Genomic DNA, 25,895 nt, shown 5'->3' on the forward strand with positions numbered 1-25,895 from the left:
ATTTTTAGAGATAATATCCAAGTGTATAATAACAACATTTTAAAAAAATTTGCTAATGTAGTAAAGTCTATCAACGATAAACTTCTATCACTAATAGACTTTTACCAGCGATATGGTCTATCGTTGATAGACTCACACCAATGATGGACTACATCGTTGATAGTCTCACACCAATGATGTAGTCTATCATTGATAGACTATCTAAATCTTGTCATGTTTGTAACTTTTTATATATTTTATATCTATTAATACTGTGGACCAGATTGTTATATTTGCGATTGTTTTTTAAACATATTAATATATCGCATTATCTTATATAAAAATTATTATTTAATCAATTTTGAAAGATTAAATTTAAAATGTATTAAAAATATACTAAGTTTAAAAATTTAAAAATTAAAAATATATGAACTAAAATTGAAAAAATTGGGATGATGTCCGAACCTAATAAATAACAATAAAGAAAAGTGAGGCAGCATTCAATTTGGAATTTGATCCAATTCCAAACTCCACAACCGCCTTATCTATTGTTTTATCGTGGGGTCCAACAAAGAAATTTGGAAAAAAGAAAAAAACGAGGCGAAAATAAAATTATGTAAATCCCAAGGGACTTTTCCATAAAACCGACTCGTTTTAAATATTCGACGAAGAAGAAAAAGGGAAAACCGAGTCAGAGATTCAGAATGTTTTTGCTATTGATGCGAAAAGACTCAACGGCGTCGTTTTCGATTTGTTAAAACTTAAACCCCCCACCCCTCCATCTTCCCACCACTGCCACAGACGTCTCTCTCTCTCTCTCCGTTTTCTTTCCTTCTGTAAACTTCAATTTCTCTCTCTTCTTTGTCGATTGCAATCATGGTGGAATCGGTGGAGTTACCGAGTCGACTCGGAATTCTTCCCTTCAGAAACAAGGTTCTTTTACCAGGCGCCATTATTCGGATTCGATGTACTTCACCCAGCAGGTATGAGTTAAGAAACGCTAGTTATTGCAGCTCTGTTTTCTCTTTTCTTGTTCCATTTCATGGATAATTTCATTTTGAATGCAAAATCATGATTCGGATTTTTGTTGAAATGAGATGGAGTAATTTGTGTGAAATCGATTTTGATTCTTTTGTTTTGGATTGACGATAAAGGAAGGTCAACTTTTCCTGCTTTTTCGTCTGTACGGTATATCGTGGGACAATTTTGGTTGTATTCGACTTCTGTCTTTATGTTCTGATAATCAGTTCTCAAATTCAAGTTGGAGCTCAGTTCTACTTTTCGGATTCTTGAACTATTTTCTTTACTGGGAAAATCTGATGTTCTCGGTCCTACTTGCTTTCGTAAATTTGTTTTTGTTGTGAGATTGTGCACATTTTATGGACGTTGACTAAAGGTTGACCTGAAAGATGTTTTTACTATGGACGCAGTGTGAAATTGGTGGAGCAGGAGTTGTGGCAGCGAGAAGAGAAGGGATTGATTGGTATACTTCCCGTTCGAGATGATGCTGACGCATCAGCGATTGGCCCTGTGTTATCTCAAGGTATTCAAGTTGCTGCTTATTTTATAAACCATTTAGGGTTAAGTGGCTGCATTTTGTATTGTATGAAGGAATTTTTGTTTGTGTGATGTATGTGTTTTGTACTGTTTCATTATGGCATGCCGAGGAAAAAATTATTAAATTGTTTCAGGAAAAAAATAAAATAAAATAATGGTCAGGTATGGGAAGTGATTCTGGTGATCGTAGCTCAAGGGTTCAATCTGGAGCCTCTGACTCACAAAGAGTAGATGGGAAAAATCATCAGGAAGTTATTCAATGGCATTCAAGGTATAATGTCTATTTGTATTTTGTCATTTCATAATCTAGTTCTTTATGTTTATTCAACTATAAGATAGCAGAAGTACCTTTAAGTTATTTTCTCTTAAAACTTTTCCTCACTGGATTCTATATCTTTCTCCATGTTCAATATACAATTTAGTCATTTTGTATGTATAATATTACGAATGCAAGATGGGGTAATAGTTGAGATGCTGGTTTTCTGAAATTCTTTTTATCAGGGGTGTTGCTGCTCGTGCCTTGCAGCTATCTAGAGGAGTGGAGAAACCAAGTGGAAGAGTGACATATACGGTTGTGCTAGAAGGTTTATGTAGATTTACTGTCCAGGAACTTAGCACCAGAGGAACATATTATACTGCACGAGTATCACCTTCAGAAATGACAAAGGCAGGTTGGTGGTCGAGTGCATTTTTATATGCTGTAAATTGGTGGAAAGTTGTCATTTTTTGGATAATTTTCATTGGTACAGGAAATTTTAGTATATTTTTCTCCCTTTCAGTTTCTGCAACAATTAAGTCATGTTGGAATTTAAATCTCTTTGGGTGATGCTAAGTATATGTTGTTATCATGTCAAACCCTTTTCTTTGTTGTATTTATAGCAAAGATGTCAGTCCCGCATAACATCTTCTTTTTCTTCTTCTTCTTTTTGGGTTCTGCTATCCTTACTCTATGAGTCAATAACAGAATCCAGAGTGTCGGTTTGCAGAACTGTCGTGTTTTGATGTAAACTTTTGTTAAACCTCAAGGACTTAACACATGACAAGGGCATATAATGAAGTGGAGTCTGTTCTTATTATTTTATAACTTCCTACTTTCTAAATATCAATTATAAAATCTTAAAGTTTACAGCTCAATTTAGAATTTTTGACCTCAATCTTTTGAAATCATTTTGTTGTCAGAATTTGAATCTCACAAACTAAAGAAAGAACAATTGCATTAGAAATAGTAAACAATCACACACACATGCACTAAATTTAAACCAAAAGCCCAATGATAGTGATGTAGTTTTTCTTGCATAAGGGGTCTTGATTACAAGCAAACTTGAAATAATAATTAAACATGCTGGAAAGTTATTCATCAACTGCTAATTGAACATGTACCACAGACATTTAATCGGACACATCTTTAATCATCAAAGTGCTTCCCCATTAGATAACCCTGTTTTAAACGGATAGAAGTTGAGAGGCTACATAAGTTCCATTTGATATAACTTGTAAGAAAGAAGATGGAGGTTTGATGTCATGATGAGTTTAAAAGTTCTGTATTTAAATTTGGAACCAAAAACTTGCGGTTTGATGGAATCAAAGTGAAATTTGACTGCGCACGTGTGTATAAATGTTGAATCGTTATTTATGGATCTGAATCATTTACTGCCTTGAATGCATTGATAATATGATTCAGTGTCAGGAGGAGGCATATAAAGCAAATACTTAACATGTTGAGTAATTTAGGTTCTAGTTTACAGTCCCTGTGAAACTTGCTTTGCTTTCCTGATTTTATCATATGCTTTTCTTTGGAAGTGGTTTTCCAAATAGACCTTTTGAGTTTGTTGATTAAACAAATAGGTTGCCTTCTGACCTCATCTGCTGACGCTGTTAGTTGCTTCTTTCTTTCTCATCTTAATTAGAGATGGAGCAAGTGGAGCAAGACCCAGATTTTATTTCATTATCTCGACAATTCAAAGCTACTGCAATGGAGCTTATATCCGTTCTTGAACAGGTACCCAGTGATGCTACTCTTTTGTTCAGTTACATTACATGGTTATTGTCCTTATTCGGGGTGTTGAAAAATGGTATCTTTCATGAAAGAAAGATACGATATCATTAATTTTGTTGGTTCCTTTGGTGCATGGAGGCAAGATTATTGCTAATGCTAATATTCTTTCAAACAGGACTATTGCTACTGCTAATATTCTTTAAAACAAGATTATTGCTAATTTTTTGTTGAAAGAAATCCAAGTGGTTATTCCTAGACCTGTATCTGACGCGAACAATTTGCTTTTGTTAGAGGTGATGAGACTAGTGGAAGGTGTTTCTTTCGCTTCTTGTAACAATAAATGGAAGGCAGATTCAGGGGCTGTTTTTCTTTTTAACTATTTAGTGAATTCAAGTTCTTCTATTTTCCCCAAAGTTAACAAGGTGTGGTTAAATGCTGTTTGTAAATCAAGATATTCGGGGAAAAGCTTATGTTTTAGTTTGGTTTGTTCGTTGGGTGAGGTTTAAATATTGCAAATAGGTTATAAAAGAAATGACCTCCCATAATTCTATCTTTCAATCTGCATTTTTGTTTTACAGCACTGGGAAGTCGAGAGTTTCAGTATTCTTATAGTGGCGAATGTTAGGCCTATACCATCAGAATCTTTAGTGTTTCTTGGGCTTTTGATAAATGATCAACGGGTATTTAAAAGCAAAACCAAGATTTTATGACTTATGTCATAAAAGCTATTATGTTAGGACTTTGGAATGGAAAAAAACAAAAAAGTCTTTAAAGGGAAATCCTTGGAGTGGAGTGATAGGGTGGGTCTAGCTGAAAGTCATGCTTCTTTTATGGGGACCATTTTTGTAATGTTTTGGGCCTTTTGGTTTAAACCTGTAGTCCGTTTGGGGAATTTTTTTAACTTCTCTTGAAGGGAGTTATTAGTTGCTGGTTCTTTGTTGGTAGCTTCTCATTGATCAATGGAAAATTTTGTTTCTTTATCAAGGGAGATTTACTTTTTTAGATTATATCTATTCCTCTCTCTTTTAAATCTGAGTCCATTTAATTTTTCATCACTTTTGTTATTACTATGTACATCTAAGTCATCCTTTGGAACAGTAATTCACTCATTTTTCCGCTTCTAGAAACAAAAAACTGGAGGGCGGACAAAAGTTCTTTTGGAGACAGTTCCAGTTCATAAACTGGCTGATATATTTGTTGCCAGTTTTGAGATGAGTTTTGAAGAGCAACTATCTATGCTGGATTCAGTTGATTTAAGAGTAAGGCTTTCAAAAGCAATGGAGTTAGTTGACAGGCATTTACAGGCAAGTCTTTATCAAAGAGTAAATAATAGTAAATGTTCACCTCAATATTCCTTTTTCTTCTGGTGAAGTCATGTTGTTATTAACTTGCAACAGTCGATACGTGTAGCAGAGAAGATTACGCAGAAAGTAGAAGGACAGCTATCAAAATCACAGAAAGAATTCCTTTTGCGTCAGCAGGTTAGCTTTCACACAGCATTCAGCAATTATAGCTTTTCTGTAGTCTGACAGTAGGAACATCACATTATGTCCAAGATTTTTGTTATTTTACAGCGTTACTGAGTTTGTATTCATTATCACTAAAAGATGAAAGGATGGGCAATTTGTTAGAAGCTTTATCAATGGTGTCATGTCTAATGGCATGTTATTATATGTAATTGTAAAAATCCATCAATATGTTGCATGGCTACACCTGCTATTTTAGCTATTCATACATACATTTTTACGTTATTAATGACCTTTTTATGTTGAATTCTATAGCGTTATTCAAATATATGATGCATATTATTTCTACATTAGGAATAACTAATGATCTTTTCTAATAATTTGGTGACCTCTTAACACTTTTAGCTGATTTTATTACTTCATATAATTGCATTGTTTATCTTAAATACAAATTGATTAGGATATTGATTGCTTGTTTGATCCAATATAGTATCATTCTCATGTAATCTAATTTGCTGCCCTTATTGTTGAGAATGATTTCAAATTTTTCTGAGATATCTGTTGTTATGGAAAAGTACCTCTGACAGAGGTCAGGTTTCACCATGTGATTCGGTGGATGGTAGGTAATACTATGTCATTTATTGCATGATGTGTAGATGAGAGCCATTAAGGAGGAGCTTGGTGATGAGGATGATGAAGATGATTTGGTTGCCCTGGAAAGAAAGATGCAAAGTGCTGAAATGCCTGCTTATATCTGGAAGCATGCTCAGAGAGAGTTGAGGTATCAATTTCTGAGAAGACACATATAGTATAGGTTTATTTTTTGTGCAGAAAAAGTTCTGATTTGTTATCATAGGTAGCTAGCACTAGCAAACACTGGGAAAAAAGATAGTGAAATAATTTTTCTTTGTTTTATTTTTTATTGTTGAAATGGTGGTTATATCCAATCCTGTGGTGGGATATATAGTGGTGAACTCTGTATAATGACATATTCCTATTTTTGTTACTCAATTCGTTTGCTGTGAAGGGGATGCTTTGCCTTCCTAATCTCTTTAATAACAACATAATATCTTTCGGTATTATTGTGGAATTACCATCTCATGGCTGCAACATGTAGCAAAATGATGTCCTTGTCTGGGGCAGACGTTGCCACCAGTAGGGCAATAGAGGCCAAAGAAAGATTATATGGACAAGTACCATAAGAAGTAGATTTGTTTGCTACACACAATATCAAACATGCACAACCAACCTTGAAAGCTTGCTAGAAAAATTAATGTTTTACAGGAAAGCACATGTTTGATTTTAATACTGTATCATTGTTGGCTAATTCTTCCAGTTGTATTCTGAATCTCTGATCAGATGCGATTTTTATGTGTCGGCTAATTTTACACCTTTATTTCTATAACCTTGACAGGAGCCTTAAAAAAATGCAACCTCAACAACCTGGATATAACAGCTTGCGAGTTTACCTTGAGCTTCTTGCTGACCTTCCATGGAAAAAGGCTACTGAAGAAAATGAATTAGACTTGAAAGCTGCAAAGGAACGTCTTGACAGTGACCATTATGGTTTGGTCAAGGTCAAGCAACGAATTATTGAATATCTTGCTGTTCGGAAGGTAACTTGTCATCTTTCCTTTTTTTCAACCCTCAGTGTCTGAGTTTAAATTTGGTATCATATGACACCGTCCAACATTTTCAGCTTAAGCCAGATGCAAGAGGGCCTGTGCTGTGCTTTGTTGGGCCACCGGGTGTGGGGAAGACATCTTTGGCATCATCTATTGCTGCTGCTCTAGGCAGAAAATTCGTACGCATATCCCTGGGTGGTGTTAAAGATGAGGCTGATATTAGAGGACATAGGAGGACCTACATTGGAAGCATGCCAGGGCGTCTTATTGATGGACTGAAGGTAGTCTTCCCCTTTCCTCCCTTTGATTCTAATTTAATTGCTCTTTCAGAATTATTATTTAGCCAAAGCTTCAGCGTTTGCAGCGTGTTCCTGGTAGATTAAACTATTGTTTTGGTGATCATTGTCTATAGTGTTTGATGCTTCTTATTCAATCCATTTTTATCTAGTATCATTTTTCCTTATCACCTTATGAACTTTAGCCAGGGTGTTTTCCCTTTCAAGAAGGTTAAGGTGCTTATCAATGGTAAGAAACCTTAGTGAGTTATGGTTAGGAAGGAATAGGAAATATTTTGTTGTTATTCCTCTAATCTAATTGCAGATGATTGGAATTGCTCTCTCTCTTGGTTGACTAGGTTTGATGCTTTATCTACTCTTCCTTGAAATTTCTTCTTTAATATTTTACAGAGAGTAGCTGTTTGCAACCCAGTCATGCTATTAGATGAGATTGACAAGACAGGTTCTGATGTGCGAGGTGATCCAGCTTCAGCTCTACTGGAGGTTCTTGACCCTGAACAGAACAAAAAGTTCAGTGATCAGTATCCTAATCTAATGTTTTTATTTTTAGTACATTGCACACATTTTGGTTATAGAGCTTGCTTTGGTGTTTAGCTTCCGTATGGCCTTATGAAGGCAAGGATGAAGGTAAGGGAGATTATTTAGAAGGTTTTAAATAGATCAGAACGTTAGTGTCCTTGGAATTGTCTCTCTCAAGGCTAACACTCTTGTTCTATTTGTGAAATCCGTTTTTGTGAATGAGTAAGAAATAGAAGGTGCTTTAGGAACTAAATAATATTTGAATGTCTACTTTTCATGGTTGGAAAGAAATAGGGTACTTATTGAGGATGAGGTTGAAATGGTCGAGTGGGCTGCAGTAATGATGCTCTCTTTTTTTTTTTGGTAGGAATGTCGGTCATAGATTTAGCATTTTTTTTCTTTCTTGTTGCTGTCTTATAGTAGGGTTTTTGCTGGTTAAGCATATAATTGGTGTCTACTACGTTGCATCTAAATTAATGCTTAGTGTTGTTGAAATTCTAAAATTGCTTCTTTATCCTTGAGGTACTTGGAGTGATTTCTTAACTAATGATGAATAGCTATTTGAATGTCCCATTTGACCTTTCAAAGGTTGTCTTTGTGGCCACTGCTAACAGAATGCAGCCTATACCGCCTCCTCTTCTAGATAGGATGGAAGTCATTGAGCTGCCTGGATACACACCAGAGGAAAAACTTAAGATTGCAATGCACCATTTGATTCCACGAGTTTTGGAACAGCATGGGCTAAGTGCTGAATTTCTTCAAATTCCAGAGGTAGTTAACTCTTACTGATTACAATTAATTGATATCAGAGCGAATACAAACTGGAAAGAGTTTCAAGAGTCTACTGATTCTCTCGCTTGCTCTTTTCTTGTCATTCCTACCTTGCACATTCTCCCTACTCTGTGGTTCCTACATACATCCTGAATCGAGTTCCTACCCTCCCCCATAAACCACACAATAACCTTGCTAATTACCACGTTCTCTTTGCTCTTATTTTATGTGTACTTTTTTAAAATTATTATTTATTATTTTCAATTTCTGTCTTCAGCCAGGCTGCTTTTACTTTTCCCTTGTACTATTTTCTTCATCGACGAAAATATCTGTTTTTTTCATAATAATAATTCTCTCGGGCTTGTTTGTTTCACGTGATCCTACAGCTAGGGGTGGAAACGGTTCGGTTCGGTTCGATTTCGTGGTCAAACCGAACCAAATTGAACCAAATTTTCTAATATGTGAAACTGAATCAAACTGCATATAAGCGGTTCGGTTCAGTTTTGTTCTTTAAATTAAAAACGGTTTGGTTTTAAATTTGATTTTACTTTTTTTTTCTTTCTTTTTTAATATTATATATATATATATAGAAATAGTAAATAAAAAAAAAGTAAAATCAATATTTATAAAACCAATAATAACCTGAGTATAATATAACTAAGATTACAAAAACAAATCTCAGGTCCTCAAAGGTTTTTCGTTCACAGAAATTCGTGTTCTATGAAATTGAAAGAACCGAACACGCAGAATTAATTAAATTTGAAACCGGACCAAATCACATTTTTGTTTCACTAGGTTTTCGATTCCGGTTCGGTTTTGTTTTAGTTGAAGATAGCATCTAATGTGTAATGTCTGTCTTCATCTCAAAAGTGGGGTTCTTTCTATCTATGGACATGCAGCATCAATGCTGTGTTGTTTCATATCTGTTATAGAATTTACTGATGCTATTTCTTATTATATTTGAAAGCAATTTATAAGTACCTGTTTTTTGTGATAGGCAATGGTTAAACTTGTGGTTCAAAGATACACTAGAGAGGCTGGTGTACGAAATCTTGAGAGGAATTTGGCCGCGTTGGCTCGTGCTGCTGCTGTTAGGGTTGTGGAAAGAGATCAAGCTGTCCCATTGAATAAAGATGTGCATCAGGTTTCTTCTCCTCTGTTGGAAAACAGACTTTCTGATGCAGCTGAAGTAGATATGGAGGTCATCCCAATTGGAGCGGACCATGAGATACCGAACCCGTTGAGGATAGCCTCTCCATTGGTCGTTGATGAGGCTATGCTTGAAAAAGTGCTTGGGGTAATAATCCATGTCCACTTCTTGCATGTGTTGCTAAATATATGTTTATTACTTGAAACTATTACTCGTGTGTTTGTAAAGTCCATGATGAATGAACTACTTGTGTTGTGTCCTGCTTTTTTCTGCTTCACCAGTAGACATGCTAGGTTATTTTCAATTGGTTAATGAATCTTTCTGCTCTAAGTTAGATATTCACTTCAGTTCAAAATCTAGTGCTGTTGAGCGAAACGAATAGTATAACTTTGAGCGACTATGTGACCTATTCGGGGCGATGATATCTTTATCGTCATGTTGGCATATAATTGAACTCCCAAAATAAAAAGCTTTTCTTATCCTTTCTTCTTCTTGATTGGAATTTTTAGAGAAACATTTTCCACATATTTTAATTCTTGTTAGTTGTTAATGTAATGCAGCCTCCTAGGTTTGATGACAGAGAGGCAGCCGAGCGGGTTATATCACCTGGGATATCTGTTGGCTTGGTTTGGACTGCCGTTGGGGGAGAGGTTCAGTTCGTGGAGGCTACAGCAATGTCCGGGAAGGGAGAATTACATCTCACCGGCCAGCTTGGTGACGTCATTAAAGAATCAGCCCAGATAGCCCTTACCTGGGTGGGTATCTTATTCATCTTGATACTTGAGTGTCTTCGTAAATATAACTTTATCTCAACAATATTTAACCTCTTCGCTGTTGCATAACTACAGGTCCGAGCAAGGGCAACAGATCTGAAACTGGCATCAGCTTGTGAATCTAATCTTTTGGAGGGTCGTGATATTCATATACATTTTCCTGCTGGTGCGGTGCCTAAAGATGGGCCTTCAGCTGGTGTGACTCTTGTAACAGCCCTGGTCTCACTATTTGGTCAGAAAAGAGTTAGGGCTGATACTGCAATGACAGGAGAAATGACTCTGAGGGGTCTTGTTCTACCTGTTGGTGGCATCAAGGACAAGGTATATATCACCTCATATTTGAATGGATGTTTATAGGTTAAATTACAAGTTTAGTCCTTAAACTCTAAGGTTTATGTCTATATGGTTCCTCATCTTTTAAACTTATAAATTTAGGCCCCATTTGGTAATTATTTTGTTTTTTATTTTTGAAAATTAAGCCCGTTTTCTCTCATTTTTTTACAATGGTTTGCATCTTTCTTAAGTACCAGAGCTGAATTTTTAGCCAAATTTCAAAAGAAAAAGAAAACAAGTTTTTAAGAACATTTTTTTTTTGTCTTGGAAATTTGGCTTGTTTTTTTAAAACAAGAGTAAAAATGTAGATAACAAAGCAACAAATTTAGAGGTGGAAGATGTGGCTGTAGGCTTAATTTTCAAAAACTAAAAACAAAAAACAAAATGATTACTAAACGGGACCTTAGTTATTGAACTTTAATATTTTTTAATGTTGTTGATTTACTAGACACAAAATTGAAAGTTTAGAGTTTCATTAGACATGAAATTAAAATTTATATGGTATAGATCAATTAATTTTTAAAAATTTTAAAATTTGTCAACGACCTATCAGACACGAAATTGAAAGTTTAGGGACTTGTTAAACACAATTCTTTAAACACAAGCTTTAAAATTTCGAAATTAAACTTATAATTTAACCTTCATAAAAAGCACATTCATGTTATAATGCAAGTGAGATGTTTTGCAGATATTAGCCGCTCATCGTTATGGAATAAAGAGAGTTATTCTGCCAGAGAGAAATTTGAAAGATTTAGTGGAAGTTCCTTCCGGCGTGCTTGCTAGTATGGAGGTAAGAATATTAAAGATGTTTTCTCTGTCTATTATTAAGGCCCCCGTTTAGTAATCGTTTAGATTATTATTTTTTATATCTAAAAATTAAGTTTTATTTACTCTCCTTTCTTACGATGTTTTGCATGTTTTTCTCAAGTAAAAGAGTTTAAATCTCAACTCAATTCCAAAACTTTTTTTAGTTTTCAAAACTTAGCTTAGTTTTTGAAAACATTAGTAAGAAGTAGTTAACAAAGCAAGAAATTTAGAGGTGAAAATGGTGTTTATAACCTTAATTTTCAAAAACTAAAAATCAAACGGTTACCAAACGAGCCTAAGATTAGTAATGTTTTTGACATGTTTTCTTCATATCATTAGATATTACTAGCAAAGCGGATGGAAGACGTACTGGAGCAGGCTTTTGAAGGTGGATGTCCATGGAGATTACACTCCAAGTTATGACAAAGCACACGTGGCATGATAATTGTCTAAAACCCGAGCGATTGAATATTAGCACATTGCTGTATCCATCGAGTAAAAAACTACTAATCGATTTTGGTCGGAGCTGGGTCTGGCTAATCAAGCATTGCTCATTATTCTTGTGCAAGAAGTTACCCAATTTGCTGCAGAAAGTTACGATTGGTTTGCATAAAAACCATGGTATGTAATATTCTTTCAAGTTTCTAATGAACGTTCATCGGCTACTGCGCTTTTTCCTGCTCGTGATTATTCTCCATGTAATTATGAAAATAATTCTGTATTTATATATGAAAAAACAGATCTTTAATTAGTCTTATTAATGTTTTCAAATGTGGAATAAGAGTATAAGCAAAAGTGTACGGAAAGAAAGGAAGGATATATAGTGATGTATAACTAATCTTACTGAAATACTGCTTGTTGACTTCAATTATTTCATTTTCATATATTATCAACTTTTTGCTTTCTTAATTTCTCCTCTTTATTTTAGTTTATTTTTATTTTATTTTCTTTTTGACACCTTGATGTTACTTGGGAATGGGCCTAACACGGAACAATCGGAGTAACAATTTTTATATGCATAATAGATTTTTTTTAAAAAAAAAAAATTAAAAAGAAAAAAAAAAGTGATTTGTGAGTTGAGGGGTGTTCTATGAGTTTTCAAAAGGGCCGTGAGTGTTTGATGATATAATTCCAATGATTGGGATTAGTCATGAAATGATTGGAAGTGTTGAAATAAACTTGGGTGATCATCTACAACTATTTATGTCGAGCAATGTTGTCACATCAAAGACCTGCATTAACATTGCACGAACAAGTAAACTACTCAAATTAGACACATAAACTTCGGGTCAATAAGACGAGGAGTGGAGAAAGAAGTGGGGAGAAGAAACAACGGAGATGGGGATTATATTCTCCATTTCCATCTCGATTATATATATTTAATTTTTACTTTATATATAATTCACTAAGAATAATCACGGTGACCAATTAGTTTATAATATAAAAAAGTTGTATATCCATCTAAACTAATTTTATAATAATATATAAAATTAAATAATTTTATAATAATATATAAAATTATATAATTTTATATAATTTTTTATTAGATAGAGATTATGATAAATTGTTGTAGTAATTAAATCTTAATTTTTAGAAATCATGGAAATTAAACATTTTAATTATATATTTATTACGTATTTAAGTATTTAAGTAAAAATGTGATTCTAAGTTAATTAATTATTTTTTTGGTAAAAAAATATAAACAGTAAAAAATTCTCTGTTGGGAACCGATCCTTATGAATTTCTCCAAGGAAATCTCCATCCCGATCTCTTTGGAAAATTTCATGGAGAAATGGGTAGCGGGGATGGGGGATGGGGAAGTCATCCCCGCTCCCGCCCTGCCTCATGGAATCTCTTAATGGGTTACATGCAACTTTTGTGATCACCACTTAATAAACTTCCCTATGTCAATCACAAGTGTTTCTTTGGGGAAAATGGACAAAAATGACATTTTTAGAATTGAGTTTTATATTTTTGACATATTTTTGAAAAATGAGTTTTTTTTTACCTCTTAGATGATGAAAATGATGTAAGCATGAAAAATTTTAGTTGTACAATTACTCTTATGCTCCTTGTTAAATTCTCACATTTTATTTCAATAACCAACCTACCAAATTAATTTATAAAAAATTCCCTACCACAAACATTTATTCACAAAAAAATAATTCATCCATAATTAATTGACAAAAAGATTCTTCACATTCCAATACAAAAAATTATCCACAAAAATTGATTTTCTATGTTAGAATTCATTTGCTTGTATTTATGCTTGTTTGGTTGATTGTTTTATGTATATATATATAGTTACAAAAAAAAATAAAAAAAAAAAAAAGGATTTTTTTTTTTTTTTTTTTTTTTGAAGATACTCGGTCGGGTTTCATTGGGTATTCACTGGTACAAAGGAAATGAGTTAAAATTACCAAGTCGGGCTTTCATCTGAGTACAAAATAGTTTAAGATACCCAGTCGGGCTTCAATAGGGATGAAGGAAATTGATCGAAATCACTCGGCCGAGCTTCACCGGATTTTTGTCGAGTATAAAAGAAATTGATTGAACATATTTTGCATGATCCTGGTCGAAAAATTGGCGCATACTTGCATAGACCCGACTGAGAAATAGTGTACTTTGAACATATTTTGCATGAGTCCGACCGAGAATTGGCACCTACTTACATGAGCTCGGCCGGGAATTAGTGTACTTTAAACATATTTTGCATGCGCTTGATTGAGAATTGGTACATACTTGCATGGACCCGATCGAGAATTAGTGTACTTTGAATATATTGTTCTTTGGCCGAATCCCATACCCAAGCGGGTTGAAGACCAGGCCAAAAAACAGCATATAACGTTATGGTTTCCACCCCAGTCTAAAGTAAGTGCACCTTATTTGTGTTTGGAAGTCCATTTGAAAAATGGCAGATTAGTCCCCCAATCTATTTGTAAGTTATCAGATGATCATCCAGAAAAATAATATACAACTGTATTTCAAGAACTAAAAACAATAATAAATAAAACTACACTTCAAGAGAATTAAAGAACGGTAGATTGACTTTGAGCTCATGAACCTATTTAGTTCTCAACAATTTAAGACCACAACATTATAATATCCATAAGGTGGCTATCACCAATATGGTCTAAAGAGAATTTGTGTTTTTTCCAAGGATAAAAATATCCATCGATACGCAATATATCCGTAAATCTAAGGTTCAACATCGATAATAAATATCCATGGATATTTCCAATCTTTTATAAATACTCGTAAAACATAAAAATATAACATCTATTTAATCCAAATAGGAATACCAATAATACTAATATCCATATCTTAGTTTGGAAATAAAAATAACTTATCAATCTAAATAAATCTTTTTAAATTTCGTGACTTGAAATATCCATCGATATTGATATTTTGTCGATATATCCATAAAATTGTAATTTCGATATGAATATGGGCATCAATATTATAATCCTTCGTTTTTTCCCCTTTAGTATGTCTTTAACATTTATTGTTTCAAGTAATATAAACCGAAGAGCATCGTGAGAGGTTAATATGCCAAGAGAGTCATCCTCACCTTCATAATAATAATAAATAGACATGTCAGAAGATGTCCTTGGGTATCTCAAAATATTCATCCCTGACCAATGTGCAACAGTAATTTTCATATCTAGCACTTCCCACCTCATTGAAGAATCTTAAACATTTGGAAAACAAAGAGTCTTGGAACGAAAGATGGAAGAAATTCCCAAAGTAAAATGTGATGCTTTTGCATAAAGTGAAATAACTCTGAAAGCTTCTCAGATTCCCTTCTCTTTCAAAGTGAACCGTCCACCTCTTCAAGCGATTTGAGAGCAAATTCAATCCTCTTGCCCTTGTCTTTTTCCTTCAACTTTGAGGTATCTTATCCCTACATGTTCCACTCGAAAAAGGGGAAGAACGGTATACGATTCTTTAAAATGACCCCCAAAAAGGATAGTTTTTGTATTGGAGATTAAACGGCGGCTTGCCATATAAAAACAAAAGGACACAGATAATTGGAGCAGCAAAGGAAGAAGCCAATAAGGAGATTACTATGGGTGTTAGAGAATTCCAAATCGGTGATAGAAACATTGTAATCCACGAGCTTGACGACCTCTATGATTCTACAACCGGTAGAGTGCTCACCGGTTCCTGGGTCTGGAATTCACGAGGAAGACGAGCATGCCATTTTAGACTCATCTTCTATTTTCCATCTCAGACAACCAGATGAAGAAAGAAGCTTCTAATTGTATCAATCCAATCTCTTCACGTTCAAGTTCAAGTTCAAGTTAAAGTTAGCTTTCCTCATGAACAGATTCAAAATCCAAAATCCCAGAAAAAGCAAAAGTAAGAAACACAAAAGAATACCAATTGGCATGCTTGGTAGAAGATAAAACTGTTCAATAGCCTTCAATATTTCTATTCCATATTGCCTATCCTTCAAAGAAGATGAGGTAAACAAAATGCATTAGGAATGGAGACACTTCATGATAGAGCTGAGTATATAATTCACTCTAAAAGGCCCAAAGACATATATACCATATCAAAATACATTCATTCCTGTGTGGGGGAGTGGTAGCAGCAATCACTAAGCAAAAGAAAAATATATAATACTTCCTATAGTCTATAGCCATCCTCTACTTGATGAAATGATAAAGCAGAGTACAGGTACATGTCACGGGGAGGTGAAAGGATGATGATAAGGCAACTTTCACCAGCTGCTGCTGTACAAAAATGTCCATTTGACTGCTGCCTCTGTATTTTTTTTAATGATGAATCAGTTGCCCCAGAGTTATATCACACAAAATGTAGCTGATCCTATGTATTATGGAACCCCCCCTTCCGCCGAAACCGTGCCATGGAGTGCTCCGTCGCACAAAATAACATTTGGTAGTTTTATTCATTAACACAAAACCTCAAGTAGGAATATGGGTTATCTTTTCTTTCTCAGCCCTGGATGTGCCGCCCTTGTTTTCCTGAAAGACAGCCAAGCCCCTTCGTCTTTTGTCCACTCTTGAGTTATTAATGGATTGCCAAATCACATGTTACCAGCAATGGTTGTGGATAGAATAATCATGTTGACCAAAAAATGGCAAGCAATTCTGCAACCAAGAGGTAGACAGTTGCATACAGATAGCACACCAAGTTGCCGGATGCAAAGACTACCCATCACCGCTGTGAATCCTACACTCTCTCAACCACTAAAATGAACTTTCTGATTTTGAGAGCTCTGTCCCTGCTGAGGCTGCTGCTGTGGTGGGGCCTGCAAGGTCGAGGGCTGTGTATTGTAATGTGCAAAGGGCTGGGAGTAGAGAGAATTCATCATGCCCTGCTGTAAAATTATCGTTTCCTTTTTCAGCAACCAAAGAAAAGATTGGCAGAGAGAAAATGTAACCGACGGATTAAAAAATAAATATAACACTTGGCATTTGCCAACTTTGTTTGATGATAATGCTAAAATTAGGAGCTATAACAAGCCAAGTTTTCTCACACCCTATCATTCAGTAAAGTTAGACAGTAAACTATGAAATCTGCAGAGCATTAAAAGAAACCTGAGACTGTAGGGGGTTTGCATTGGTCACATTATAATGACTTTGGGAGGCTTCATCTAGTGAGGGATCGCTGAAACCAACTTGAGTAAATAAACCTTGTGAACCATGGTTCATGTAGTCCTGTGAGAGTGTTGAAGATTAAATGTCTGATGGAAATTTCAGAAATCAAGCCAAGGAAAGGAGAAGAGTAGTAGGAAACCTGTGACATGAAATCATTTCCTGTTCCAAAACGGGAATATCCAGATTGAGAATTCTGGTTCAGGAAGCTCCCTGGAAAGCCACCCTGCGCTCCTTGACTAACATAATCAATGGGATATCCAGTTTGAGATGCCTACAGATAAACCAGAAGAAAGCATAGTTGATTGGATACATCCCCCCTTAGCCGCAAGCAGAAACAAAAGGTTCCAAGATACGAAGGATAACACAAAAATGTAAGACATCCCCCTAAACGTTTCTAAGCATTGAAATATAAGAATGCTCTAACTTGTTACTTCAGAAAAATAGATAAAATAATTTCTTGCATCGGCTGTTCTCTAATTTTTGTTTTAGTATAAAACTTCTGTACTTAATATTAAACTTGGGCACTAAGGCAAGGAGACAAATAAAAAAAACATTTGACATCAAGCATGGGACCTGGTCTAAAATACTAATTAGGTTCTAGCAGATAAGTACCTGAGTGGAGAAATCAGTGACATTATATGGAACATGTGATCCCTGGCTTTTAAAGTCATCGCCCAAGAAGTCCTGATTGTAATCATCAACAATACTTGAGAAAAGTAGATCATGGACAAACATAGCAAAGCTAAACATATCATACACCAGTAAATACCTGAGAAATTCCTCCCATGGAGTACCCATCGCGAAATGTTTGAGTAGGTGGCTGAACAGGCATCTATTGGTTGAACAAAGATACTTTAGTACATAAAGTAACCCTCAAGGTGGATAGTGAGAGAGGGGGAGAAAATACACACATTGTTAACAAACCCAAGTTGAGACAATGGACCACCCACTGATGGTTGGCTATTGGGACTCTCCAAACCAGGAAAGTTAAAAGTGGAACCAAGATTTCCAATATTTTGTTGAGAGCCTTGCTGATTTGGAAGCTGACTACCAATGGGAGCACCTGCATTTCCCCTCCCTGCCCCGAAACCCCTACTTCCTGGTTGAGGAACATGAGGAACAGCACCAACTGGTCCATGTACAGCTCCACGTGTTGGAATTGCATACGGCTGTGGGGGACCTCCATGAAATGAGGGGAGGGGAACTCGAGGCATGGGATAACCAGATGCATGCACTCCAGGCTTTTGGGCACCATTTGGCAGGTGAGGAGGATAGTACGAACCTGAAATTAGGTGATTTGAGTTGTCAAATAAAATAAGCTGCACAAGCATCCTTGAAGAACAACTTCTACAAAACGAAGTTGGGAACTTATGAAAATGATTAAATGTCAGAAAAAAGAACATACCTCTACCACGACTACTTCTTCTATCAGCATTAGGGCCAGATGGAGCAACAGGTCCAAAATTATCATTCGGCACAACTCCAGGCCCACCAGCAAAGAAAAGACGCCGATCATTATATATCTGAAGAGGCATAAAAATAACCAATAAAGGACAATACAATCTTAACCCCCCCTCCACAACAATATCTATTCCATCCAGTGGTCTACCTTTTTAGGCTTCTGAAATTGAATCATGCTTTGTTTTAAGTTATTCAACGGACCCTCAACCAAGCACTCGTGTTCCTGCCAGACATTAACAGTAGTAAATAAGCCAGAAACACAGCAAATGCTTAGCATAGAAATGAAAGATGAAAGCATATCATAATAAATCAACGATCTCAACTGCAAATCCATATAAAATACCTTGTAATGTGTCAATAAGCTATTCCACAGTGGTTGTTTACTCAAAACCTTCGGGTTTCCAAGAATGACGATACCATATCGAGCTCGAGTTAAAGCCACATTGAGCCTGCGAGGATCATTAAGGAATCCAATGCCCTAAAAGGAATAGGCTTTTTCAGTTACTCCAAAATTATAACCTCATTTGGAAAAGAAATAAAAAGAATAACACAAAATAATTATTGCACAAGGCAAGTAAAATATCAAACACCTTAAAGTCTGGGCCTTCCATTTCTAGGATACATGTACAGCATCAGAAAGTGTGCATTTTCAAAATTTTCAAGTGAATTGATGATAGATGGCCAAAAAAGGCAAATATAAAAAGGTACAAAGTTAACAACCTTTTCCAATAAGCATAAAAACAACCTTGTATAAAAAAGATATGTATATGAAAACATCGTCAAAGAACCAATTTCAAGCATAGATCTAAACAATTGTACCATGCTTGCTTCATGTGTCATACCCCGTCAAGGAAGAGAGAAAACCGGGGAAGAACAGGGGGAAGTTGCATATAAGATTTCAGTTGAAAAGCACAGCAACTACACCAGAAAATGTAACCAACCTGATGTTCATTACTCCTCACACATGACAATATGATGTAATCTTTTTCCCTTCCTTGAAATGAATCCACGCTTGCAACCTGTTAACAGAAACAGGGCCAAATTGCAGATAGTAACAACAAATAAAAACAAGGATATCCACAAACACTTTATGAGCAATTACCTCAATTTCTTTGTAAAGTTGCTGTCTGAGAGCACCATTTCTTGACATATAGTTCACAATGTAAGCTCTTTGCCCCTCATACGGTGTGATAACTCCAATCTGTAGCAATCAGGATAATGACATATAAAAAAGAATTGAGGGAAAGTATCATACCAACAACTGAAGATTACAACTAATGTACCTGACTAGGGACTACGCCACTCCTTAAGAAAGTGGTCACAATTTTTTCTACATTTGCTGCCTCAGTTCTATTTAAGTACGAAGTTCCACTCGCACTTATCTCCTCTTGTCCCATCTAAAAATAATCAATGTGAAAATTCAGTACATGTAAGCAAAATTGAAGACAAATACAACTTAAAAAATACCAGACACATGGGACAAAGCAGAACATGTGCCATGTCAAAACAGAAAGATTCATTCATTCTTACTTTTTAAATAACATAATTTATATTTAAAAGCTTTCAAACTCTACATACATTACATACAGTTCAAGTTTTTCTTTATTTTCATTTGGACGTGTACATCTTGAAACTCAGAGCATGGGCTCCTTTCAAGAGTGCTAATTTTAATCTCCTTTTAATTACTCCTTTTTTCTATAATGTTTTGTAGCTCCAATAGCTTCAAGACTCCCCTCCCATCACTTTTCATTATTCTGCTCTCTAATTGACACATTTTAATTCTTCAAATTCTAAAAGATAACTGAATCCATTAATACCTGAACATAGAAGAACATTGGACGGTTCGGAACTGGCCATGGGAAATCAATGCCTGTTGATTGCCGTTCGTTGATGGTAACTCCATTTTGTAATGTGCCCTCATAGAAGCTGTTAGAAGGAAATTCAGAAAGTGATGGGTGCATACGATATTGGACCTACAATAAAAGAGAAAACATATCATCAGCATTCTGAGACAATTGGATGTGCATTTCTATTTTGATAACAAAAATAAAACTAGATATAAAATAAAGATAAAATACTAGAAGTGGAGTTAAAATCAGATGTAAAAATTGTTGGATTCTAATACTTAAATTACGGACTAGAAATAAAATGAAAGCAACTCAAAGAATTCATCAAGGAGGCTCTCTTTGAGCCTTATTGTTTGGCTTAGTTGTTCCTAACTCATTCGATCAGCTGAGTAGGGAGGAAGAATCCCAATTCCTTCAAATTTACGAAACCCCAAATATGAGTGAATCTTTTCAAAGTTATCAAGGTGGAACAACAGGAGAGGGGAAGAGGAGGGGGGGGGGGGGGGGGGGGGGAACGGGGGTGGTGAGAACCGTTGTTTCTATATTCACCATATAAACTACCTCCATTTCTAAAAAGTCTGTTTTAAATCGTGGCAGACGGATATCATGGTGCAATAATAGTACTCTTAGTAATTTCCTCCGCAGAATGGTCTTCTTTTCCACGAGCAATTCAGACCAACCCATTGTGGTTGGTTGTGAAGATACTAAAGAATGGTCATAGTAAAGATTCAAAGTGCATCAGATAGCCCAATTGAGAAATAATATTCTTGGGACTTTCCTTTGAAGGGGGGTTTTGGAGGAAAGGATCAGCAAGTCTGCTGAATATTTTGGAGAGGGTGATCATTAAACAACCCCCCCACCAACCCCACAAAAAAAAAAAGACAGAAAATCTGGAAATCTAAAAAATAGCAGGTTCCTTCCCCGCAAATCATTTCTCGACTTTCACTAAACCAACTCCATCATCCAAAAGGCCCTGGCTCATGGAGCCCATTCTTTTGGACTAGAAAATGGCTTTCATTAAGAGCAATCAAAACGCCAAAACCAGTACCGAGAGACACCTAAGAATTAAAAGCTCCAAGAAGAACTATATATATATATATATATATATGGAGGGGAAAAAGTTTGCAGAAGTATTGTGTCACATGGACCATTGTTTATAATGAAGATTAAAGTGACCAACATGACCCATACTTCATCATAAGAACCCTCAGTATTTCTATATTCCAAAGAATTGCAAGAACAGCAATCTGCCTCAGAATACACATTAATCAGAAAATTAATTGAACAAAAAAAAGGAAGTTCCAATTGGAGCTCGATCACAGTGGTCACCTCTTCTTAATTAGCAAGCGCTATATTCAACCAACAAAAAATTTCCCAACTTACAGGGAAATGTGCTCTATATATAATTACAAAAGACTATCCCCACTATCCAGAAATGAAACAGAAGAGTGATTTTATAACAATCTAAGATCGGATACTTGCCTTCATTGAATGTCAAAATAGAATAAAAGTTATGTGGCATTCTCATACGTCCCTTGAATCGTATACAAAGAAGAAACCTAATACCTGCAATCTAATTGGCTTCACACCAAGAAGAACAAGACGTTCAAAGAGGGACTGAGCCAACCCTGCACGTGCTGCTTTTTTGCACATAATGACAGGTCCCAGTTGGCAATGGTCACCAACAAGAACAGCCTAAAACAAGAAAAGGTCAATGTGAGAAAGGAATCACAATTTAACTAGATGATGTTGTGAATTGAAAACTCCACATGCCTGCTTTGCTCCAAGAACAAGAGGAATGAGACATTCAGGTTCCGTTGCCTGAGTAGACTCATCAATAAGAACCTAAACCAAGGTAGACCTTTAAGTTTTTAAGCCAATTGCAATTCCACATCAGTATGACAAAAGACGGCAATGCTCTAACCTGGCGAAATCTAAAATTTGATAAGCGAGGATCTCCAGCACCAACACATGTGCAACAAATAACATCTGCACTCTGTGAAATTTCCCTCTCTGTTGCTCTCTTAAGGGCTTTATATTTTTTCTCATCACTGCTAGACAGCTCCCCTGTTTTGGTTAAACAATGAGATTATGCGTTATTAGACAGCAAACTAGCATCTGAATCTTAAATGGAACAGAATAATGTTAACACACTAACCAATACAATTACTCACAAAGAAATACGCTAAGGAATAAAATAGTCATAGCGATAAGTAGACAGGTAACGATAGTATTCAATGTACAATTCCTTTTGAAGCCTCTTTTCAGGCTCTCAGCGACAAATAATTTTCAGAAATCTTCATTTTTTATAAGAAACCCAGCTTCCAATTGAAAAGATGAAAGGATATACATTATACAAAGACATACAAAAAAGAAGCCCGAAAACAAACAGCCCCCACCCAATTACAAAAATGGGTCCCGATCCACAAGAATATTAAGCTGAGAATTACAAAGCACCCTATAAACAGACACCCATAAAGAAGAATAAAAGAGGGATTCATGACTACGCACACTGTTATATGAAATGGAAAAGCAGGTGAGAAGTACTGAAGCTTAAAAAAGCATGGAACTATTCGATATTCATTGGGCTCCTATACAAATCCACAAACACCAAATGATCTTACACAGACAACATTTCTATTTTTAGACAAAATATTTCAGAGAATTCCGAGAATGCAGAATCTCCTATTAAGAAAATTATTTAGAAAAAAAATGCTCATTTAAAATATAAAGCAAACCACACCTTGTTCATCTTTCAATTGTTGCAACTTATGAAGTTCGCTTCTTTCCGATGTGTCAAGATGTCGAACCTATTAAGAGATTTAACCCATCAGACTTGACAATAAAACATGAAAATGAGCACTTAGTCACAGACTCAAATGCAGATGAGGACCCAATCCACAATGATCAAATACCTGGTAGTGAAGGGTTAAGTGTTCCACAGGAGAACTTACAGCTTCCCTTGATTTTGCACATAGCCTAACAACCTTGATTTAAAAAGCAGATAAGAATTGTGAATGATACTTACTATAGCCTCAAATAGACAGTACGAACAAAAAAAGTCAAACAAGACATGCTAATAAACTTTTTTTTTTTTGGTAAGAAACAAACTATTACAACTGACAAACATAAGAGGAAATGTGGTCGCCAAGGAGGAACAAGTAAATGCTAATTCATTACCTTTAACCCAGTTGCACTTATCTTCTCTGCCAGCTGGTCCACAGCCACATTACTAGGGGCACAGACCAGTACCTGCCGAGTGAATGAACATCTTACATTTGCAATCTGATAGCTGAATATGAAGATTAACAAGGCAACTAGAAAAATGTATTTGAAGTAAGACCTGCCCTTGGCCTTGTTTGGCCATATGATACACTATGGCAGCAGAAGTCACGGTTTTTCCAGTACCCGGAGGGCCCTGAATCAAGCTTATTGGCTTCTGAAGAACACTTTTTACAGCAAAGACCTATAATAATAAAAGAAAATTGCAAATAAAAAAATTGCGGTCAAAATTGTAAACTTAAGATGGAGAGGGAAAAAACAACACATGGCCAATCAACTTTCCTTCCCAAGTTTGTCTAAAGGATAAAAATAAATACCAAATAGCATCATAAGAACACATGCAAAAACTATGGCTGTAAGAGTTCCCGCTATATCATTAAAATGACTGGAAGGCTGTGCAACTTTTCTGTTGTTAAGCCATGTGCAAACTACGGCTGTGAGAGTTCCCGCTATATCATTAACATTGTCATAGCTTGTCAAGTCTGTGACTAAGTACTTATTATTGAAGACTTGTTGTAACTATTCTTTAGGCAACATTTTGGTTAGTTAGACCCACCTTTCTTCAAGCGGATTTTTGTGAGCTTGGCTTTTGTGTATGCTCTTGTACTATTTTTTTTTTCTCAGTGCAAATTATGTTTCCTATCAACAACCAAAAAAAAAAGACTGGAAACCTGGAATAAATCCCAACTCTCATAATCGCAAAAAATAACAGTCAATCTAACAATGAAATGTTGAAAAAGGACAAGGGACCTTAAGAGAATATTGACTCTTTAATAAAAGTTTAATTTAACAGGAGAGCATAAGGCTTTAAGTTAAACGTTATCATGCTTGAATTAAAAAAATAATCATGAAAATAATCAATTTCAAAGGCTCATTAGTCATTCACTACTCATAAGAAGAAAAAGAAAGGTCACCCGGTCTAAAACCAGTGTACACAAAGCAATTGTACCTTTCTATGAACAAAATAAGTACAATTCATCATAAAGAGAATATGAAGAAGAGAAGAGACGACCAGCACCCATTACAAATCATTCCCCACCACAACAAAACTCCCCCAAGACAAAAAGCCCCAGACTCTAATAGCATTAAAACAAGAGCCAGATAATTTTATTCCTTGATGATTGGTAAACATATATTCCACAACTCAATAAACAATTGAAAATTCAAATCCAAAAAAACACGAGGTATTTTATTTCTAAGAGCATACTTGGGATGCATTGAGCTCTGGGAGACCGGGAGCACCAAAACGACGAGGAAGTGTATTGCGAACCATCTGGACCTCCACTTCATGTCCTAACAAGTGATGATAGATATAACTGCACATAAAACATCATAAAGCACATTGTCATAACTTGTTGAAATACATATATGAAGCAGCATTTCCTATATATACAATCTCCGCAGGACATTTACAAAAATGAGGAAGGGTTATTCAAGAATGTTGGACACTAAAGAACGCTCATTGAACCTAATAGAATTATAGAAATTAATTTCTTGAATCCCAAACGGTAAAGACAGTTCTTACCCACTAACACTGGTTTCGTCAACAGCAAATGTCTTCATAGCTCCCTGCATTCTGTCAAAGCTAGTACTCTTCCACACAAAATCAACACTAAAACCATGGACCACATCAACTGGGACTCCCTATATACCAAAATATAATATAATCACAAACAAAAGACTTAACCCAGCCAAAAAATAATAATAATAATAACTACCAAAATTGCGTGCTACCTGGCTTGCACGAAGCTCAAGTGCAACCTCTTCCTGCGCAGTTAGCTTGATCTAACACAGCAGAACAAGATTATGTCAAATACAATACAATACATTACCAGTTCGAGAGACAACTCAGTTGAAAAACATACATGTACAATAATCACTAAAACGTCAGAAAGGTCATGAAAAATAAGAAGAAAATTTATGATAGAACAACAAAATAACTTCAAGTGCAAAAATATCAAGCACTCTACCTGTGAATTTATCAGAGCAAATTAACTATATCCAGTATTCTCTTCCTGATTATTCTAAGCACAAAAAACCACCAGCATCTCACTGGCCAGTATTTTGAAAAATAAGAACTTTCCATTAGAAAATCAAGAAAATGAGCAGTACACATGTAGGCAGTCCCCCAAAGATTTCAAGCCCACAACTACTTGAGGGATTCTTTCTGTTGGGCTGTTTTTTCTTCTTTTCTCTTTTTAGCATGCCATTATTAGTTCTTTCATTTTTCTGAAGGAAAGTTTGGTTTCTCATCCCCAAAAATATATATATATATTAAGTCACGTACCACATGTCCAACAGAGTGCCAAGCCGGATGGGCTGCATCACCAGAATAACGTAACCTCAACTCATCTCCAGGTACAAGACGCAACTCATTGTCCTCCTATACGAATAATAAATTAAGCA

At 35.5% G+C, this 25,895-nt stretch overlaps 2 protein-coding genes across 5 annotated transcripts in view; one reads left to right on the forward strand and one right to left on the reverse strand.

Annotated features, from left to right (window-relative positions):
- Window positions 1–663: 663 nt before the first annotated feature.
- On the forward strand, window positions 664–12,156 carry LOC120091016 (lon protease homolog 2, peroxisomal). 3 transcript variants are annotated; one of them, XM_039048800.1, is made up of 17 exons: window positions 664–962; window positions 1,410–1,522; window positions 1,699–1,807; window positions 2,038–2,207; window positions 3,444–3,535; window positions 4,657–4,836; window positions 4,930–5,013; window positions 5,655–5,779; window positions 6,413–6,614; window positions 6,698–6,904; window positions 7,310–7,440; window positions 7,996–8,209; window positions 9,207–9,506; window positions 9,920–10,114; window positions 10,208–10,453; window positions 11,154–11,255; window positions 11,612–12,156. In XM_039048800.1, the coding sequence occupies exons 1-17, from the start codon at window positions 856–858 to the stop codon at window positions 11,693–11,695; spliced, it is 2,661 nt and encodes an 886-aa protein (XP_038904728.1). In that variant the 5' UTR covers window positions 664–855; the 3' UTR covers window positions 11,696–12,156. The 3 variants fall into 3 exon arrangements, with proteins under 3 accessions (XP_038904728.1, XP_038904729.1, XP_038904730.1); XM_039048801.1 differs by lacking the exon at window positions 664–962 and having other exon boundaries at window positions 1,433–1,522; window positions 1,671–1,807; XM_039048802.1 differs by lacking the exons at window positions 664–962; window positions 1,410–1,522; window positions 1,699–1,807 and having other exon boundaries at window positions 2,086–2,203.
- Window positions 12,157–15,671: 3,515 nt separating this feature from the next.
- Window positions 15,672–25,895, reverse strand: part of LOC120090078 (regulator of nonsense transcripts 1 homolog) — a 12,665-nt gene continuing 2,441 nt past the window's right edge. Inside the window, exons 6-29 of one of the 2 annotated variants that reach the window (XM_039047571.1) lie at window positions 25,777–25,872; window positions 25,224–25,274; window positions 25,015–25,133; window positions 24,697–24,805; window positions 23,551–23,673; window positions 23,388–23,459; window positions 23,123–23,194; window positions 22,951–23,017; window positions 22,132–22,274; window positions 21,981–22,052; window positions 21,774–21,902; window positions 20,178–20,333; window positions 19,644–19,757; window positions 19,463–19,561; window positions 19,302–19,379; window positions 18,704–18,838; window positions 18,509–18,583; window positions 18,305–18,422; window positions 17,811–18,181; window positions 17,669–17,731; window positions 17,512–17,583; window positions 17,039–17,170; window positions 16,840–16,959; window positions 15,672–16,616 (exon numbers count right to left, since the gene is read on the reverse strand). In XM_039047571.1, the coding sequence (XP_038903499.1) occupies window positions 16,482–16,616; window positions 16,840–16,959; window positions 17,039–17,170; window positions 17,512–17,583; window positions 17,669–17,731; window positions 17,811–18,181; window positions 18,305–18,422; window positions 18,509–18,583; window positions 18,704–18,838; window positions 19,302–19,379; window positions 19,463–19,561; window positions 19,644–19,757; window positions 20,178–20,333; window positions 21,774–21,902; window positions 21,981–22,052; window positions 22,132–22,274; window positions 22,951–23,017; window positions 23,123–23,194; window positions 23,388–23,459; window positions 23,551–23,673; window positions 24,697–24,805; window positions 25,015–25,133; window positions 25,224–25,274; window positions 25,777–25,872 (2,721 nt within the window). In that variant the 3' untranslated portion in view covers window positions 15,672–16,481. Of the gene's footprint in view, window positions 16,620–16,839; window positions 16,960–17,038; window positions 17,171–17,511; window positions 17,584–17,668; window positions 17,732–17,810; window positions 18,182–18,304; window positions 18,423–18,508; window positions 18,584–18,703; window positions 18,839–19,301; window positions 19,380–19,462; window positions 19,562–19,643; window positions 19,758–20,177; window positions 20,334–21,773; window positions 21,903–21,980; window positions 22,053–22,131; window positions 22,275–22,950; window positions 23,018–23,122; window positions 23,195–23,387; window positions 23,460–23,550; window positions 23,674–24,696; window positions 24,806–25,014; window positions 25,134–25,223; window positions 25,275–25,776; window positions 25,873–25,895 lie in introns of both variants that reach the window. The other variant, XM_039047570.1, reaches the window with a different exon arrangement.

Source organism: Benincasa hispida, chromosome 11, assembly GCF_009727055.1.
Source record: "Benincasa hispida cultivar B227 chromosome 11, ASM972705v1, whole genome shotgun sequence".
NCBI classification, from domain to species: Eukaryota; Viridiplantae; Streptophyta; class Magnoliopsida; order Cucurbitales; family Cucurbitaceae; genus Benincasa; species Benincasa hispida.

Excerpts from the sequence above, each read along its gene's own strand:
- LOC120091016 (XM_039048800.1), top strand. The coding sequence starts at position 856 with ATGGTGGAATCGGTGGAGTTACCGAGTCGACTCGGAATTCTTCCCTTC. Across the intron at positions 3,536-4,656 it reads TTATATCCGTTCTTGAACAG|AAACAAAAAACTGGAGGGCG; the intron begins GTACCCAGTGAT and ends TTCCGCTTCTAG. Across the intron at positions 5,780-6,412 it reads CATGCTCAGAGAGAGTTGAG|GAGCCTTAAAAAAATGCAAC; the intron begins GTATCAATTTCT and ends TAACCTTGACAG.